At 36.3% G+C, this 19,548-nt stretch overlaps 1 protein-coding gene across 8 annotated transcripts in view; it reads left to right on the forward strand.

Annotated features, from left to right (window-relative positions):
• LUC7L2 (LUC7 like 2, pre-mRNA splicing factor) overlaps positions 1-19,548 on the forward strand; it is a 54,573-nt gene that overhangs the window by 4,030 nt on the left and 30,995 nt on the right. For 3 of the 8 annotated variants that reach the window (XM_065939170.1, XM_065939174.1, XM_065939176.1), the window contains exon 2: positions 10,699-10,793. In XM_065939170.1, the coding sequence (XP_065795242.1) occupies positions 10,699-10,793 (95 nt within the window). Of the gene's footprint in view, positions 1-2,017; positions 2,132-5,949; positions 6,351-9,039; positions 9,113-10,130; positions 10,205-10,698; positions 10,794-19,548 lie in introns of those variants that run through there. The other 5 variants (XM_065939168.1, XM_065939169.1, XM_065939173.1 and 2 more) reach the window with 5 other exon arrangements.

Raw genomic sequence — 19,548 nt, forward strand, 5'->3', positions numbered from 1 at the left:
TTACTTTCTAAGTTTAGCAACTAGAGAAGTTACAGAAGGTAGTTTTAAGGATTTCATACCTCTTAAATTGCTTATAGCTCTTAAATGGGAACAGAGTCCATCTCTGAAAGGTTATATCAGGCCAGAAATAGCAATCTGCCTTCAAAAATAACCAGTAGACTATAGGACTCAGAATATAGATTAGAATTTTACAGCATCATTTGTTGTCCATTATGGTTAGGGAGTGTTCAGAGCAAGTTAAAGCTTTCAGGTAATTTTAGCTGTTTTGGATGATAATCTTTCTGAACCTATGATGTACTTTCCCAGTTAACAGAGTACATTAACCATAATTAAATATTTTTGCTGGTCATTTATATTGTGCGGTGGTTGTATCTTACAGGATGTAAAGTTAAAGGGACATGCACCCTAGGAGATAATCAGGAAAATGCAGTTCAGAAAATCAGTTAGTTGTTCCTGGTACTAGTGATACGTAACTGTTGAACCTATAGGACAGTATGACCAGGCTGCTTTTCTTCAAAGTAAATATTGAATCAAAGATTGTAGTGTTCTTGTCAGTGGATTTTCTTAATAAAATCACCTTGACTGTAATCTGTGTTCCTTGAGTTGTCATCAACATTGAGAGCATTTTCTCCTTATTTTCTCTCATTAACATAATGGATCATTTATTTCTTGGTCAGTTGTAAATCATTCTTCTGTTCCACTTGGATTATTCATTTTAAGTGAAGGAGGCATAGCCTTTAATGTGTAAGCACACATTTTTTGAAATAATAATGGGATATATCTAATTCTATAACTTGTGAATTCTTTTGATATTTTAAGAAAATTTAACACATTAAATAGTTAAACATAAACAGTTTTAGTAAATATAGGATTTTATCAGAGGTCCAAGCATATCAAAACACTGAAAGCTGTTAACACCCACATAGTGAATTCATTTAAAAAAAAACTAGTTTTGAACTCTGAATGATATTTCTGACTACACTACAACTCAGAAAACAATAATAGTATTACCTCCTACAACTCTGCATTGTTCTTGGATTTTCTACAGTTTAGCTCTCCTCAAGGAAACCTGTGCTTCTGAGACATTCTTTGCTTTGGGTAAAAAAAAAAAAAAAGCCAAAGAAATCATTTTGTCTATCAGTGCATAAGCTTTATAAACACCAAGTAAATACTTTGATTTGGTTTGTTTAAGATGTCATATAGGAATAAATGTTAGTGAGCTCTAACTAACATCTTAACTAACTTTAAGATGGGTAGCAGGAAGTTAAAGGCAAGTAAGCTGTCATGGATGTGGGTGAGGGTTAGTGAGTCAGTGTTCAGTACCAGGTGGTTCATATAAACATTAAACCTCGGAGTTGCTAGGGATTCAGGCAAATTCGGGGTTGCAAGGATAGGCAGAGGGCTTAAAACTGTGGGCAAGGCTAGATAAATGAGACAGGTACTCTTCAAGAATGGAATTCCAAAAAGGTGCTTAAAATGGACGGAATCCTAAAAGCTCAGGACTGTTAGTATATTTATTGAGGACACATACATGACTGTATTACCCAACTTAATAATCAGTGTATGGCAGAATTGTAGGTAAGAAGATGAAGAAAGTTGGAACATTTTGCTGGAGAAAGAGGGAAGGAGTGGGAGGAAGGGTAAGTTTATGACAGGAATCTTATGGATTCAGCACCTGCAGAAGTCTTTCTGTTCCTTTCCAGTTTAAGTTCTCATACACTAGCAGCTGCTAGGATAGAAATTAGAAGGCAAGGCCTTTTGATCATTTAATCAGTTATGTAAGATTATTGAGGATGTAGAGAAAAGTAGTTCATAAAAACTCTGAAATTAGCTACAGTTTTGTGTTTTAACTAAGTAGCTTAAGACTTGAAAAGTCAAAGCGATTAGAAGAAAATAACATGTAAGTCAGCTGAATAAATGTTATATTTTGCTATTTAACATGGGCTGGAGAAAGGAGTCTTTAAAACTTTTCTTGAAAAAGCACTCACTAGATACTGATCCTTATGTTCTAATTTAGTTGTGAACCATGTGCAATGATGTTTGACCTCTGTGATTCTACATGAAAAGAATTTAACCAGCTGCCCTTGCTGAATCTTTTGTCATGTCTCCTGAATGCATGGTAAATTGTTTTGTTTTTATTTTCTTGAGACCTCAGTTTTCTGCAGACATCAGTTTTCTCTTTCGGAGTTAAACTTTACAAAGCTTTTCCTTTTAATAACATTGGTTAGATGTTTATGTATAGTATCTATAGTGTATGTACCTTGCTGTTTGGCGGCTTCTATATTCTGTCCTACTGCTATGTTAAACATTATACCCTTCTCTGCCTCTTGAGGGTGTGTTTTAGATCAGGGTTGGCACTATGGCCCACTTGCTTTTTGTAACTAAAGTTTTGTTGGAACACAGTTGTGCCCGTTTGTGTATATATGGTCTGTGGCTGCTTTGCTTTGCAGCAGAGATATAAAGCTGGTAAGTTTAAAGTATTTGCCATCTGGCCGTTTAAGAAAAAGCATGTTGACCATTGTTCTAGATCAGTGTTGCTCAAAAGTGTGGTGCCTGATCAACCTTAGCATCACCTGGGAACTTCTTAGAAATACAGATTCTTGGACCTATCACTCCAGGCCTACCAAATTAGAATTTTGGGGGTTGGGTGCAAGCAATTTGTGTTTTAAGAAGCCTTCCATGTGACTCTGATGCACACTGAAAGTTTGAGAAACCCTGTTCTAGATAAATGTTTCCCAAATGTTAGTCACATCTGTCACTTTACTATTTTTTACCCTGTTTTAACATTTTTAATTGTCAACTCACTTTCTCAAAATTTAAGTTAACTTTAAAGTGAAAGCTTATGTCACCAGAAAAATAAATACAGTGAAAACAACATGGTGTTATAAGAGAAAACTAGATTCTGTTGTCATTTACTTCTGTTGAAAATTAGAGCTCGTCAGATGTATTAATTAAACACATACTAGGCAGTAAGTGGGAACTTTTTTCTTGACTTAATCATGATATATAATCACTACTAAGTGATAGAGTGGTGTTCAAAATGTCATGCTGGTGAAATTATATAACAGCTAAAATCACTTTTTGTACAAATTCCATACTTTAGGAAATGCAGTTCTAGTTCCTTACATGGAAGGAAAGCTGTTTGAACTGTACATATCTAAGCCCCTAAGTAGAAATGATTTTTCCTTAGAAATAGAAATACACACTCATAAGATGGAACGATATAGAAGTCCCTAGAGAGGTCCATTCAGACTTCTAGGATGAAATTGCTTATTTAGCTTGATCTTACCTCTCCATTAATGTTCCGGTCTGTGGTGGTCAGTATTTCTGCAGGATTTCACCAACCTGTTTCACAGTGGGATTGTGAAAAGGTGCTGGCTGTTTGTCAAAGAAAACTCATGGGCTAGAAACTGGGGAGAAGTGCTGTGATTCTGCATTATGGGCAGAGAACCGTCAGGGCATGCTTACTAAGGAACAGTTGATTCCCCTCAGATTTTAGAAACCATGTATTTTCAGAAATTCTGGTATGAGAATAAATAAAATGATTTAATTTGCCTCATAGTATTACAGGGAGTACTTCCCCAGACATGGTATTCTGATACCGGCTGATGTGTTTTAGGGTGTAGTAATTGTTGGTGCAACTAGAACCTGAATATCCCTAGGTTGCTGGGTTGCTTCAGATTTTTCTTGCTTTCATTTTCTTAGAGATTATGGACTTATTTGCTGCTTTTGTCATTTGACTCTGCAATAAAGTAGTGACATAAGACTCTGACCCTAGATGGACTGAAAGTCTAGTAGGGAGTGAAGATGTACAGTAAGTGATAAATTCTGTATGCTGATTACATACATATATAGATATCTAATTTTGAAAAAATGTCAAAAATAAAAAAGACTGCCAAACATCCCTAAGACTGAACAATGTTTTGTAAGTTTCCCTTAAAAAAAGTGTTAACAATGAAGTCTCTTAGGTTCTCCTTCACTGTTTTAGTCCTTTCCTCCAAAGGCATTTCTTGTGAATATGTCAGTGGATTTTCTTCTGTGTTGTTTCAGTACTTACAAGGCTCAGTCTCCTTCATGCTAATCTGTTTTTTCATTTTAAATTCCTTTATCATTGAGTTGTCTGTCACTTCTGTCCTTTAATATTCTCATTTCTTTTCCATTTTTGTTTCTTTACTTTGTTTTAGATTTGGGGAGGCTCCGCTTAGCTTTTATAGCAATCACCAACCATTGAAAACTTGACTCATTAATAGACAAATCTGCCAAATACTTTTTCTTCTGCTCTTTTCAGCTATTTGTTCATAGCCAGAGATAGCTTTTGTTACTTCTAATTTTGTGTATAAAACGTTGCGCATGATAGAAGGCACCAGATATCTAGAGTATGAGTGTTACTGTGTCAGAATTGCAGCTCTGAAGTAAGCATCAAAATATAAAATTTAGCAGGCTACAACTTTTTAATAATTGACTTCCCTTAATGGCATATACCATAAAACAAAGTACATGTAATCCACTTTTAGGACTACATTTGTGGATAACTATTTATTCAAGACACACTTCTAATGTGTGCCTTAGCTCTAAGTGGAGCAACATGTTGATTTCCTAAAGCATACATCCCCTGGCGGAAGTGTGATGGCTCTGACCCCTGCCAGTGGCCAAGACTGTGCTTTATAATGAGAGAAAACAGGATTGTGGCAAGGGGTGGGATAGAATTCTTGGAATGCAGCTACTTTAGTATTTATTTTTGAACATTTCCTTTACCATTCTTTTAGCTCTTAAAGACCCTAAGCTTTTTTTCCTGTTACATGGCTGTTTCTCTGTTTCATTCCTTATGATATTTTTATATGGATTTTCACAGACAAATAGACTGGAAAATTTGAAAAATTATTTTAGCATTATTTGTCTTTGATATTCAGCAAGAACGAACTTGTCTTGGAAACTTCTTCCACAGTGGGCATTGCATTTTAAAAATGGGCTTGTCATTGGGAATATGATAGTGAGGGTGATACAAGTACCTATTTGTGATGATAAACCATATGAAAGAATTAGGAGGGCTAGCCTTTTAATGCCCTTATTTTTTTTATTTTTCTAGGGGAAAGGAAAGCCTCTACTAGTATTCAGTGTGATTTCCTAAGTTCTGTTAGAAATGACTTGATACTACATTTGGAAGGGAAAATGCCCTCACAGTTTTTCCTTCTGCCATCTTTGAGTATTTTTTCTTTCCTTTCCTTATATAATAAATATGTTCCTGGAAAGTTTCATATGTACCAGGTCATATTAAATATTTTCAAAGCATCAATGATCATTATTTTAAGACATGGTAGTGAATGCTTTCATAAAATGAACTTATACTTTATAGTGTATAAATATATGATGAATTAAACAGTGTATTTATTAACAAGGTAAATGGAGTAATGAGTTTTTTCTTTGAAGATTATTTTAAAAGGATTCTTATAGGTGCCCTTTAGGCTAAATTTAGGCTATAGATGAGCTTCAGGCTAAAGGAACAACAGAGGTAGGTGGGAGAAGTTAGGGGAGTTGGTGAGACTGATGGAGAAAGCTGTAAAAAAGATCAACGTTGTTCTTTACTGTAACAGTTACTGTGCAGCAATAGCTGTTGGTTCCACAAGAAGACCTAAGAGTTCCACAAAAACATGAAGATGAGTGTTTACTAGCACAGGACAGGTCTCTTCCTGCTCTGTACCAGATTAGAAATTGGTCTTTATATAGTTTCCACGTTCTGCGGACTCATAGCTTATGTTGTAAGAAATGGTAATAAGGTGGAACATTTGAAGATTTGAGGGCACGGGAAATAAGAAACTTTAAGGTTAAAGAAACTTAAAGCTTATTCACCGCTCTTTCTAGCTCTGGCTTTTCTTTCACTGAAAGAGTATGGCATTTATTCCAGAGGGAGTAAGCCTACCCTGCCCCAGCCAACAGAGACACAGGGTCCCAACAAGTATACCTGTGGGGAGGGGAAGGATTTGATTGTCCCATCAGAGAACGTGGGAGAGCTCTTCCCTTCTTGGCCCCGTTCCTAAACTAGGATGCTTCTGTTTGCTTTGTGTGCTGTTGAGTTTTTCCCTCTGTTTTCTCTAAGCTAAGCTTTAAGCTAATTCTGTACAAAAGAAATACTAATTAGTTGTTTTTATAAATTGCTTGCCATTAATGCCTGATAAAATGCAGTAAAATAAGGATTCTGCATACCATTATATGTCAAATATTACAAACTTTAAGGTTCTTTTGAAATTACAATACTAAACTCAGTTCACTTTTGCTTAGCCTTCACAGTTGATCACATAGCATGGTCATCCACTCACAGCTTAAAAAAATACAGGGAGCATCGGAGAGAATGGGTAAAGTAAAATTTTGATGTTTTTAAAAATAGCACCTAAATCTATGAAAATTGATTTGATTTATTGTTTGTATGGGAGGGAGAGGGTGGTTGGCACTGGAAGGGAGGGGGTGGATATTGGGAAAATAGCATGCACCATGTAAGATGATGTTAGATACCATATAGGCCAAAATTTTAAGTGTTACTACTGCAGTTTAAATGCAAGTCTGTTTCAGAAGAGGCAGGACCATACAGTGGCAGTGTTGGGATTTACAGTGGGCCTAGCTTTTTCTCCCTACAGATTGAAGGGGATTTTGAGAATAGCAGCTTTTGAGTAGTTTGGACAGAAGTCGTGTTTTTAGAGTGACCTGTCCATATTCCCTGAGTGAAGTTGCTTTGGTAGCACCTCAGGTTCCATTAATGTTACTGAGGAACATTGTTTAAGAGGAACAACGTGCATTCTAGTTTTTATTGTACACCTGTGACTTAGTTGTTCCCAAATATGGGCTAGGATTCATGAAGCCCTTGAGGGGGTGGGTTGAGGAACAGAGAGAGGTTACTCTGAAGTTAGTTGTTTGGTAGAAAAAATAGAAATTTTGGTGCTTCCTTTAAAATGAAGAACACTTTTTCTTTCAAAGTTCTAAATCAAGGTTTTAATCTCAGTCCTTACCATTGTGGTCATCTACAAAGCCTAATTAATTAGCATCCTGGAGGTTATAGAGAAGAGAGTCTGCCATGTTTTTATGGGTAGGGCATTTTGTTGTAAATTGTGTAACTATCTAATCTCTGCCTCATTATTTTTAAGTTTTTTCTTTGTTTACATATGTAAAATCTGGGGGAAGAAATTAAAGAAACCAGATTTTACCCTAAAAATAATCTTGCCTCAACTTTGCTATTGCCCTACATGAAACCATTTGCCAAAGCCAGATATGATTTCCCAAACCTTTTTGCCTTCCTTTGTCAAAGATGGTACGCCAGTTTGGAATGCTCTTCTTTGCCCATTCTTTTGGTCTAAGTCCTGTCTTTCCTTCAAATAATGGCTTCTATCTATTGCACAAAGCCTCATCTAACCTCTTCAGTCCTTGTGGTCATTGTAGTCTTAGAATTCCTGAAGTACTGCTGTTTGATAGTATTCCATCCATTATAGACATTCATTTGGCACTTGGATCATGCCCCCTTTTGTTGTTACTGTATTTAAATACCCTCTTTTCTCTAGGAAAGTGATGGGCTCCTTGAGGGTAGAGAGCTTGTCTTAATTAAATGGCTCTTTGTAAACCCATTGCCTGGCACAGAGGATATCTTCAGGAGTCGGCTTGATTCTTTGATTTGGATCCAGTATTAGTGTAATGGGGCATTGTTTAACTTGGATTATTTTTATAGTGAATACATACCCAGAAACCCCAAAGATAAAGTACATTTGAAGTACATTCGATTAATAAAATAATTTCTTGTGAGGAGATTTGGTTCATATTTGTTCCTTATTAATTACAGCCCCTCTCCCCAACTTTGTTTTTCAGTGAGTGCTGTTTTACCTAGTTTCTTTTGAAAAACATGGTTTGGGCCAGATATATTGACAGAAATAAAAATTGCTAATATTTTTATTTTAAAATTCGTTGATTAGTCAGATGATACTTTCATGGTATAAGCCCAAATAAATTTATTAAATACTACATGGTAATATAGCCAAATTATCTTAGAATGTTAACCTTAAGGTCTCTTAAGTGAAATTTTAAAAATATCAATAGACAGATACTCAGTTGCTAATCCTTTTCATTTCTTATCTCAAATTATTAGGAATTTTATTATTTCTTTGTTTATAAAGATTACTGTGCAGGCTGATGTTTGATAACTGTGTTTATTGTGTTTGCTGCAGTTATCAAATAGAGCAGACATTTATATGCAGTGAAGAATTAATTAAAAATACTTTTTGGTGTTTATAGAAACTGATACTTTTTTTTAGTATTCCCAAACTCATTTGGGATAATTTTGTTTAATTCATATTTGAAACTGTTTACATTTTATCTGATAGCAGTGTCTTCAAGGCACATATGTTAATATTGGATTTATGTTGTGATTTCTTACAAAATGCTTAACTAGTAAAACTTCTAAAATACTAATTTTACTCTAAAGCTTGGCTTAAAATATTCTTGAGCCATTAGTTTGACAAAGCACTGAAACGATACTGCTGTTGCATTACTGAAAAGCTTAGATAATTGTGGCAGGGGACTTCTAGAAGTTTCTTTCCTCTTCAAAAATTTATATTTAAATTTCTTAGCATAATTTGAGTACAGATTTAAGGTAAAATATTTTTTACTTACATGTGAGGAAGCAAAAAGCCTCTGATAATGGCATTGCCATTCTGATGTGAGCTCATCAGAGTACCAGTCTGACATGAGCTTAAGGCCCTGATCAATCTTGATGAAATTTGCTTTATAAAAAATTTTTTTCTAAAACCCAGTTGGCCCAGGGACCACTTTACAGAGCTCCAGCCTTGGACTTTTAGCTATGATCAGTCATATTCTTCTCCAGGGTTTATACTTGTTACGTCAAAACACAGAAAACACCCCCCCACTAGCCCCGATTTTGTTCACTTTTGTTTTCATATACAAGAATCTTTACAGTCAACATGTACTTCTAGATGCTGTATTGAAATTGCTGGCAGAGTCTATTCTATACAAACTGAACAATCTGGCCCCTTGTTTTATTTGTAAAGGTTCAATGTATCTATGCCTGCCTACTTCAATCTGCAAGGGAGTGTCAGAAAGGCCCCGCATTCGCCGAGCCGTGAGTTATCACTAACTTTTCAGATGTGTTAATGAATGTGGAACAAAAAGCAGTTGTGTTTAAAAGGAAAAAAGGACCATCAAAATAACCTTTATTATAGTAGCAGGCGTGAACACTAAATGAATTACTCCAAATTGTGGTGTCAAAAATAACATACTTTAACTAGAGACTAGCCTCTAGAAAACCTATTGTTGAACTGCTCTGAAGCTGTTGTTTTAGCGATAAGTTACTGTTCTTAAAGTTTTATAAACCATGATTGCAAATTAATATGTTCTTTTAAGTCTTTTTAACCAAGTTAAAACAATCTGAACAAAATCTTACCACGACTAAAAATGATAGTATTTAATTTACTTTGAGTTAAGCTCTTTAAAATAATACCATGTGAAAGGGGTAAAGTTTTAACCTTTTTTGTTACTCACATGTGAAAAATAAATTAAACAATTGAATCTCTTCATGATGAAAGTTTTAGTACAGTGTTATTTACAGTCTGTTTTGGTAGCAACAGTTCTTGCTTCAGTAATTCACCAGTAGGTTTTCATTCATCAATGACTATGTCAATATAAGGCTAAAAATAAAACACTTTCATTTCCTAGGGCTTCATCCGTCTCCTTAGAGGAAACCATCCTTAAGAGTTACCCCTTCCCAAAGAGATTTGAAGCAAAAAAAAAATCATAACTAACATCTTTTTTTTTTTTTGTTTGTTATTAGAGATAGTTACCTTTCTTTTTCTTAGATTCTTTCAAGTTTTGAGTAGATAGGCATATTTGACTAGCAGGTCGGAAGCTTCTGTTGCCTAGGAGGTGTATTGTGTTAAATAAAGACAGAATAAATTTAAATGTACCCAGTTTGGCCATTTATAGCACAGACTACCTAAAACTTGGGAGGTATGGAACCTTTGGAGCCATTAAGTTAAATGTTTCATTTAGGCAATGTGCCTTTGTTTGACTGGTGTGTAAGTCCTTCTTCCAGGTTTGTACACTCTTAAACACGTCATTCTACCCTCTCTAACTCCTCCCAGCAGCAAAAGGGAGACACTTCAGCTGGAACAAAATAGTGGAAGAAATGGCGTCTGGGGTTCAGTGGGGATTCGCAGTGTGTATGCAATGTTTGCAAGATTACTTTTTATGTTTTTCAATTAATGTAAATAATTACAGAATAAATCAGTGCTTAGTGTCAACATAGGGAACATCGTATACCAATAGAAATTCTCCTAGTGGGTCTGCTGCAAGTCGTTTAACCTCTTGGGTCCTCAGTTTTCTCATCTGCAGTATAAAGGAGTTGGACTCAATAATCTGTAAGGTCCATTCCTGCTCTAAATCCTGTGCTTTTCTGAAGTACTCTGTTTAACAGAATGCATTGCTTTCCCACTTTGACTGTTTGAATTACGTGTGCAGTACACGTACTGCAACTGCATGTTGTCTAAAATAGTTTTTCTGTAGGATATTATATAAACTAACCCCTCTTGAGGTGATTTATAAATGTGTGTATATAGCCACACATAAAAAGCTAGTGTTAGTAGGGCTCTCAGAAAATACATATTTTCCAAATGTCTAACCTTGAATGTCATTAACTTTCCTCTATTACAGGAGATACTACTCGTCAACGAATCAAATTCAGTGATGACAGAGTATGCAAGAGTCACCTTCTCAACTGTTGCCCCCATGATGTCCTGTCTGGAACTGTATGTATTTATTAAATCTATTGTTTTATTGTTGGTATACTACAAAAACAAACTACTTGATAAAGTCTTAGTTTTGTGTCAAATTACTATGCAGTGATTTTTTTTTAAAAAACACTTGTTAGCAGAGAAATTTACATCCATTATATTCAGGTTGATTATTTAGTTCTGCAATAATGGGATTCCTCACAGAAATTATTGCCGTTTTACTTTATAATATTCCCGCTCTTTGGAGCATTTATTTGGAACACAGAGGCAGTTATAATGCAGCAGCTACATTTTTAGTCTAGAGATAATGTGAATGATTTTTAAATTGTTTGCTTCAGTGTTGAGCATAGTAGACTTTTATCCAAACCAGTTTACATTTTCATTAAGATTTCTGCACATTTGTATTGTAGAAATTATTGTGAAGCAATATGTTGGTAATTAAATTCACAGTAAAGTTTGTGAGTAGTATTGTTGGTTAAAACTCACTTATTTTGCTTGCTCCTGATAATACATAGAGCTCACTTAATTTATATTCTACATCTAGTGATGTTAGTTTACCTTAAAGTATTATTATTTTTAATTTGGTGGATAAATCACATGATCATGGACCTTTAGAACAAAGGATTTGGTTACCTGGGTTTTGGATTTGATTGAAATGATACTTTTAAGAGCGCCTGGTCACAGGGATAGCAGAGGAGGGCTGGTAGGGCCTAAATATTTAGCTGACTTTGTCATTTTTCTAAAATGAAAGGATTTCATACTTCATTTGCAGAAGCAGTGAGGTCCCTTAATTAAAGATGTCTAAATGAATGGTTTCTTCTGCTGTAAGACGTGGGATGTTAGTTCCCTGATGAGGGATGAGACCCACATTCCCTGCAGTGGAAATGTGGAATCTTGATGAGTGGTGTCTTTTTGATAGGAGGAGTAAAATACCCCAAATGTACAGGTATCCAGGCATTTTTTATTAAAAAAAAAACAAACAACAAAAACCTGTCTTTTGGGGGCTTCCCTGATAGCTCAGTAGGTAAAGAATACACCTGCAGTTTAGGAGACCCAATTTGATTCCTGGGTCAGGAAGATCCGCTGGATCTTGGAGTGATCTTGGATCACTCCAGTGTTCTTGGGCTTCCCCTGTAGCTCTGCTGATAAAGAATCTGCCTGTAATGTGGGAGACCTGGGTTCGATCCTTGGGTTGGGAAGATCCCCTGGAGAAGGGAAAGGCTACCCAGAATACCCAGTATTCTGACTACCACTACCCACTCCAGTATTTTGGTCTTCCCTATAGGTCAAACGGTAAAGAATCTGCCTGCAATGCAGGAGACCTGGTTTCGATCCCTGGGTCAGGAAGGTCCTCTGAAGGGAGTGGCAGTCCTCTCTAGTATTCTTACTTGGAGAATCCCATGGACAGAGGAGCCTAGTGGGCTACAGTCCATGGGATCCCAAAGAGGCGGACATGACTGAGCGGCTAACACTACTACACTTGTCTTTTTCCAGTAGGAAGGACCATTGAAACTATGTTATATAAGTTAAAAGGAATAGAAGTGCTAACATTTAAAAAATATAAATACTTAATTTTTTTTTAAGTATCTATATTACAAGGCAAGCGTGCTGGTTTCTCAGTGCTTGAATTAGGACTGTGACAGATATCTCTATTAGACCTTCATATCTACTCTTTAGGATTTGCATAATTAAAATATTCTGCTCTGCTGTAATATGATTGAAATCTATATTATCTGTAGTTATCTGTGGTGGTATTTGATTCTTCACATTTACTGTTTTAACACTTAATGATACTTAATGGATAAATTATCACTTCAAATGAATTTTTTGAACAAGATTAGTTGATAAGTGGCAGAATTTAAGTTTTTGGTTCTTTAAAATCAGCAATAGCAAGACTGACATACTATTACATTCTTCAGGTATGGCATTTAATAATTAAAAAATCTGACATCACAGTTGTGCTTTTGCTTTTTATAATTATATAATTCAGTTACACTCATTATTTCTATATTGGGTAAAACAACTTGTTGAGTATATGTTCCATAGTTAGCCTTAATGACAGTAAAGTGATTTATTCAAAATATTCAGTTCTGTTGATTTAAAGTAAAACTGGGACCAAAACCAAATTTTCCGAGCTCTAGTTTTATTCACTGTGTCTTACACTCTGTAGGTAATACTTAATGCTTCATCATGTTGGTGTTAGACTTTCATTGTAAAATTCTTGCTGGTGGATTTATCTCTGTAATGTGCATCTTAAAATTGATGATAGAAAAATACTATTTTAATTTGTAACATTTTTCTTACAGTGAGGCTTAAAATTGATGTTTTGAATCACATGAAAAATAGCGAATGACCTTCGAAAGGCACTTGTTAGGGAAGTTCTATATGAGACATATCTTCTTTATGTCAGCTTAATAGGCAAGAGATTGTCATTTATGTAAGGATGTAGTTAAGTTCTTATGAGCCTCTTAAGCAAAATTTTCAGGGCTGGCTCTAGAATTTTGTTAACAGTCCAAGGTTGCCTAGAGTGGTGAACTTAAGAACTTGAAACCACCCATGAGTGATTGTCTCATGACCCTTACTATAATACTAAAAAGGGCTGCTTATAGCACTTTATTCTATGTACATGTGGTTTTTAATTACAGAGCTCTGCCTTCTTTAGCAACCAATCTCTGTAGAACTAATACTTTTCTGGCACAGAATCTAATAGTTCACGTCTCTCTATGTTGAAGATATTTTTTTGACCTGTTGGGTCAAAGATGAAAAGAACCGAATTGTAACTGTTGATTTAATAGTGCTTTTTGTTTGTTTTATAACTGAAAGTTGCCTTTTAGTTTTCCAGACCTTGTTCCTCAGATCTGTCACTTCCAGCAGAATATGACTCATCAGTGGTCTAGATTATTTAGCAGAAGATAATACGGAAATATATTTTCTGGCTTTTCTTTATTATTATTATAAAAAGGTTGAACTTTATACTGAGTACTTGGAGATAAAGGGTATGGTTTCTGAAAATATACTCAAAACTGACAATTTGGAATATTTTTGAAATTCACTTTGATGAAAATGCCCCTGTAGCATTGTACTTTTCTTTAGTCTGGTACTTTGGTATAACTTTTTTATTTTTTTGGAGTATAGTTGATTTACAAAGTTGTATTAGTTTCAGGTATACAGCAGAGAGATTGAGTGTTTTACACACACACAGTGTTTACACACACACACAAAATAGGTATAAATGTAGTTGTTTGTTTAGTCGCTAAGTCCAGGTGACCCATGTTCTGTAGCCCTCCAGGCTCCTCTGTCCATGGGATTTCCCGGGCAAGAATACTGGAATAGATTGCCATTTCCTTCTATTTCAAAAGCTTGGATTATTTTCCTATTCATCTAGAACTTTTTGTTTGTCTCACTCTTTTCATCCTTTGGTCCAGTTAGTTGTCTCCTTATATTTAGCATGCATAAAGTAAACAGCACCCCCTTTCAGATTTAGGCAAAACAAAAAACCTAAGAGTTGTCATCTCCCCCTGCTGCCTCCCTCCACCAAAATAAACCACATTATTTCTGGTTCATATATTACCTAAGGAAAGATAAGGATATTGAAGTGCTTAAAAAAAATCTTTGCATCTAGTTTCTAGTAACCTAGGGAAAAGGTATGTAATAGTAATAATTTACAGAAGGCATTAAATTTGAAGCAGGTGGCATCAGAGATTGAAACTAAGATCTGCAGGGATGGGAATGTATGCTCATAATACATCCATCCTAAATTCAAAAGTGGCCACTACTAATTTTCTTACAGACTTCACTGTAGCATAATTTTAGTGTTGACAGGCCATCATGTCTTCTAGCTTAAGGCCATCGTTTTAAATAGATACAAAAATTTAAGATTCAGAGAAATTGTCTTCTCAGATGTCTCACAAATAATCATGGTATATTATACCACAAAGGAATCCTAGAGTTACTTTAATCCAAATGCTTCTTCAGTGTTTTATGTTGTAAAGAGCTGATCTTGAGAAATACTTCAGTTCAGTTGCTTAGTCGTATCTGACTTTTTGCAACCTCATAGACTGCAGCACGCCAGGCTTCCCTGTCCATCACCAACTCCCAGAACTTGCTCAAACTCATGTCCATAGAGTCATGGCATTCAGCCATCTCATTCTCTGTTGTCCCCTTCTTTTCCTGCCTTCAGTCTTTCCCAGCATCAGGGTCTTTTCCAATGAGTCAGTTCTTTGGATCAGGTGGCCAAAGTACTGGAGTTTCAGCATCAGTCCTTCCAATGAATATTTGGACTGATTTCCTTTAGGATTGACTGGTTTGATTTCCTTACAGTCCAAGGGACTCTCAAGAGTCTTCTACACCACATTTCAAAAATATGCCTTCTTCAGTACTCAGCTTTCTTTCTGGTCCAACTCCCATGTCCATACATGACTGTTGGAAAAACCATAGCTTTGACTAGATGGACCTTTGACAGCAAAGTAATGTCTCTGCCTTTTAATATGCTGTCTAGGTTGGTCATAACTTTTCTTCCAAGAAGTAAGCATCTTTTAATTTCATGACTACAGTCACCATCTGCAGTGATTTTAGAGCCTAAGAAAATCAAGTCTGTCACTGTTTCCATTGTTTCCCCATCTATTTGCCATGAAGTGATGGGACTGGATGCCATGATCTTTGTTTTCTGAATGTTGAGCTTTAAGTCAACTTTTTCACTCTCTTCCATTTTCATCAAAAGGTTCTTCAGTTTCTCTTTGTTTTCTGCCATAAGGGTGGTGTCATCTGCATAGCTGAGGTTACCGATTATTTCTCTCGGCGATCTTGATTCCAGCTTGTGCTTCCTCCAGCCCTGCAATTTGCATGATGTACTCTGCATATAAGTTAAATAAGCAGGGTGACAATACACAGCCTTTATGTACTCCTTTCCCAGTTTGGAACCAGTCTGTTGTTCCATGTCTGGTTCTGACTGTTGCTTCTTGACCTGCATAGAGATTTCTCAGGAGTCAGGTAAGGTGGTCTGGTATTCCCATCTCTTGAAGAATTTTCCAGTTTGTTGTGGTCCACATAGTCAAAGACTTTGGTGTAGTCAATAAGGCAGAAGTAGATGTTTTTCTGAAACTCTCTGGCCTTTTCTATGGTCCAGTGGATGTTGGCTATTTGATCTCTGGTTCCTCTGCCTTTCCTAAATCCAAGTTGAACATCTGGAAGTTCTCAGTTCATGTACTGTTGAAGCCTGGCTTGGAGAATTTTGAGCTTTGCTAGCATGTGAGATGAGTGCAATTGTGCAATAGTTCGAACATTCTTTGACATTGTCTTTCTTTGGGATTGGATTGAAAACTGACCTTTTCCAGTCTTGTGGTCACTGCTGAGTCTTCCAAATTTGCTGGCATATTGAGTGCAGCACTTTAACAGCATCTTATTTTAGGACTTTAAATAGCTCAGCTGAAATTCCATCACCTCCACTAGCTTTGTTTGTAGTGATGCTTCCTAAGGTCCGCTTGACTTTGGACTCCAGGAGAAATACGTAGGGACAGGGATAGGGTAAAATTTTATCTACCTCTTCAAAGTGATTGGGTGGAAATACTGGTTGTCAAAAATCCTCAGTGTCCCCAGTAGGTTCTGGGTTTTATCCAAAATGAAATTTTTATTAATCAGAACTCCTTTATTGCTTCTCTCTCTTGAGACTTGGTTCAAGTCAACTCCTTGAATACCTACAAACCTGAACTTAACAACTGCTGAAGTGTCTTTGATAGTACAAATTTAAAGGAGCCATGAAAGTTTAGAGAAGCAGTGATAAGAAATAAACCTGCACAAAATTTTCTTAGTCACTAAGTAGAATGTAAATTTCATAATGAGAGCAGACACGTTTCGTTCAGTGCTGTGTCTCTAGCATCTAGAATGGTGTTCTTCCCTTGTGTTAACATGAATAATCAATCACCCAAAAGTAGGACATGAAACAAGTGTTTTTCAGAACTAGCTTTAAGTTCAAAAGTTGATGATTGTGGGTCAGTCGGCCGGAGCGCGGACCTGCCTGCATCACCGTTTGGAGCTCGTCGTTCCCGGGAGCTGCACAGCTTCCCCTGCAGTAGCGAAGCGTCAGAGAGCGCCATTCGCGGACCCTTGCGGTCCCCGGGCTTAGCTGCGAGTGCCCCGCTCGTCCTCGGAGTCAGCCAGACCCGCGACCGGATTAAAAAAAAAAAAAAAATTGATGATTGTGGAAAAAAGTGTTACCTTCTAATGGATAAGGAGTGTATCTTGATTTTGAATTACTTACCAAAACATGCCAGCAGTGGTTTCATATACATATGTGAAAAAGTCTGTAGATAATTTAAACCTTCATAACCTTTTCTCTGGAAAGGGTTTGTTTTGGGACACTTAAACATTTTTAAGCAAGTGTTTTTAACATTAGGTTCCCTAGTGATCTAGTGGTTAGGATTTAGCTTTCTCACTGCCGTGGCCTGGATTCATTCCCTGGTCAAGGAACTGAGATATCTCTTAAGCTGCTGTGGCATGGCTAAAATAAAAAAAGAAGGAAAGCAAAATAAAAAACGGGCCCAGATTACTAGCTTGAAATTTTTTCCCCCTAATTTCTATGACCCCAGTTTCTAGAGCTTCCCAGTTTGTGAAACTGCCAGATAACCCAGGTTTTTAGCAAAATTGGCTTTTGAGGTGTTCTTACACTATCAAACTTGCTGTTGTTATTTTAGTCTCGGTTTCTTACAAAAATTCCTTTAACAAGTAGTTCTAGAGAAGGCCTTACACTAAAAATACATTTGAGGCCTAGGAAATCAGAGGCACATTAAGAACTTCCCAGTGAATAATTTGATCTTTACTGCCAAACTTCAAAAACCTAGTCCTTTTTATGGCTGAGTAATATTCCATTGTATGTATGTAGCACAACTTCTTTATCCATTCATCTGCTGATGGACATCTAGGTTGCTTTCTTGTCCTAGGTATTGTAAATAGTGCAGCTCTGAACACTGGGGTACATGTTCTTTTTCAATTATGGTTTTCTCAGGGAATGTGCCCAGTAGTGGGATTGCTGGATCATATGATAGTTTTATTCATAGCTTTTTAAGGAAACTGCGTACTATTCTCCATAGCGGCTGTATCAATTTACATTCAGGGAGTTCAACCCAGTACAATGCCACAATCTAAGAGGGATAGGAGTGGGGAATGGCTGGGGAGGCTGAGGAGGGAGGGGGAGGGGTCGTAAGTGTACTTGTGTCTGATTCACATTGTTATATGGCGGAAGCCAACACAATATTGTAAAGCGTTATCTTGCAATTAAAAAAGAAAAACCCAGTCTTGGGGACTTCCCTGGCAGTCCAGTGGTAAGGAATTCACCTTCAAGTGCAGGGAGTGTTGGTTCAGTCCCTTGAGATCAAAAAATGAAAACATGAAACAGAAGTAATGCTGTAACAAATTCAAAAAGACTTAAAATGGTCCACATTAGAAGAAGAAAAATATGAAACCAAGTCCTGAATATAATTTGGAGTATTATTGACTTGGGATATGAATACCCTGAACCATTCAGCTTCAGGTGGTTCTGTCCTTAGGAAATAACCCTTTTCTATTGTTCTGAATAATCTTGTGGGCATTCATTTCCTGTTCTTAAAATAAGTTAATATACTTTAGGCTTGTGGAAGTAGTCTTTCAAAAGGAGACCCTGAGACCATCTCTGGGTCTTGATCTACTTTAGTCTCTCTAGTTAAGATCAGTCAGCATATTTGTCCTTGACACTTGGATTAATGATTAAATACAAAAGTACATATATGTAAATACACATGCATCCATTGTGCTGATGTCCAATCTTTGTAGATCAAATACAAGTTAATTTTACTTTTCATTTTTATTCTGTGCTACTGAATCAGTTTGAGGAAAAAAATCTTTTGAAACTTAAATTTTAACTATATGTAAAAGTAGAGTTGTATACTGAACTTCATACACCCATATACCAGCTTCATAAGTATTTTACACACAACTACCTTATTTCGTTTATAATTACTTAATGTCCTTTTCATCCTTTTGTTTGTTTTTTGAGGTAAATCTTAACATTTTGGACCTGTCATTTAGGATAACTCTTGAAACACTATAAAGTAGTAAAGACCAGTAACTTCCAAGCAAAGAAGAAGGAGGTCTGGAAGGCATTGTGCACGCAGATTGTTTTTGGTACCCTGGCACTCGGTCAGTGTATTTCGCTGTCACTTTGGGCCGGGTGGGGTGTCTTGTGGGTCTTAGTCCCCGGGATGGAACCTGACCCTCCGCGGCTGCCAGGTCCCGCACGTTTGGCTTCTGCACAGTGGCTCTCAGTAAATGTTTTATTATTTGAAAACTAGGAATCATCACTCTGTCTCTGAACTCTTTAGGTCTTTCTTAGACGTAGGAACAGTTTTATAAAGCTCATTTTAACAAATCTGAAGTAATGTGTTTTCTGAGGCTATTTATTGAGAAAGGTGGGATGGAGTTATAAATGCATTGTTCAGAAGATACAGACTGAACACAGAGCAAACATATAATAATAGATGAAAACTTGAAACATTTTTATTGTACAGGTAATTAACTGCAGACATCAAGCAAAGTCATGAAATGTCTTATCACTGAAAATGTTTTTTTAAAATGTGATGCATTCTACCTTGATGTGCTGGTGGCAAGGTCAGATGACTTAGTATAATCCTTCCTTATTTAAGGGTAGTTACAAAGGAAACTTTTAAAAATATTTGGTGTTTTACTCTGATTTGTATTGACTAAAACATCTTGGCTATATATTTATTACCCCATAGACTTT

The sequence above is a fragment of the Muntiacus reevesi genome, chromosome 6 (assembly GCF_963930625.1).
Source record: "Muntiacus reevesi chromosome 6, mMunRee1.1, whole genome shotgun sequence".
In the NCBI taxonomy this organism is placed as follows: domain Eukaryota; kingdom Metazoa; phylum Chordata; class Mammalia; order Artiodactyla; family Cervidae; genus Muntiacus; species Muntiacus reevesi.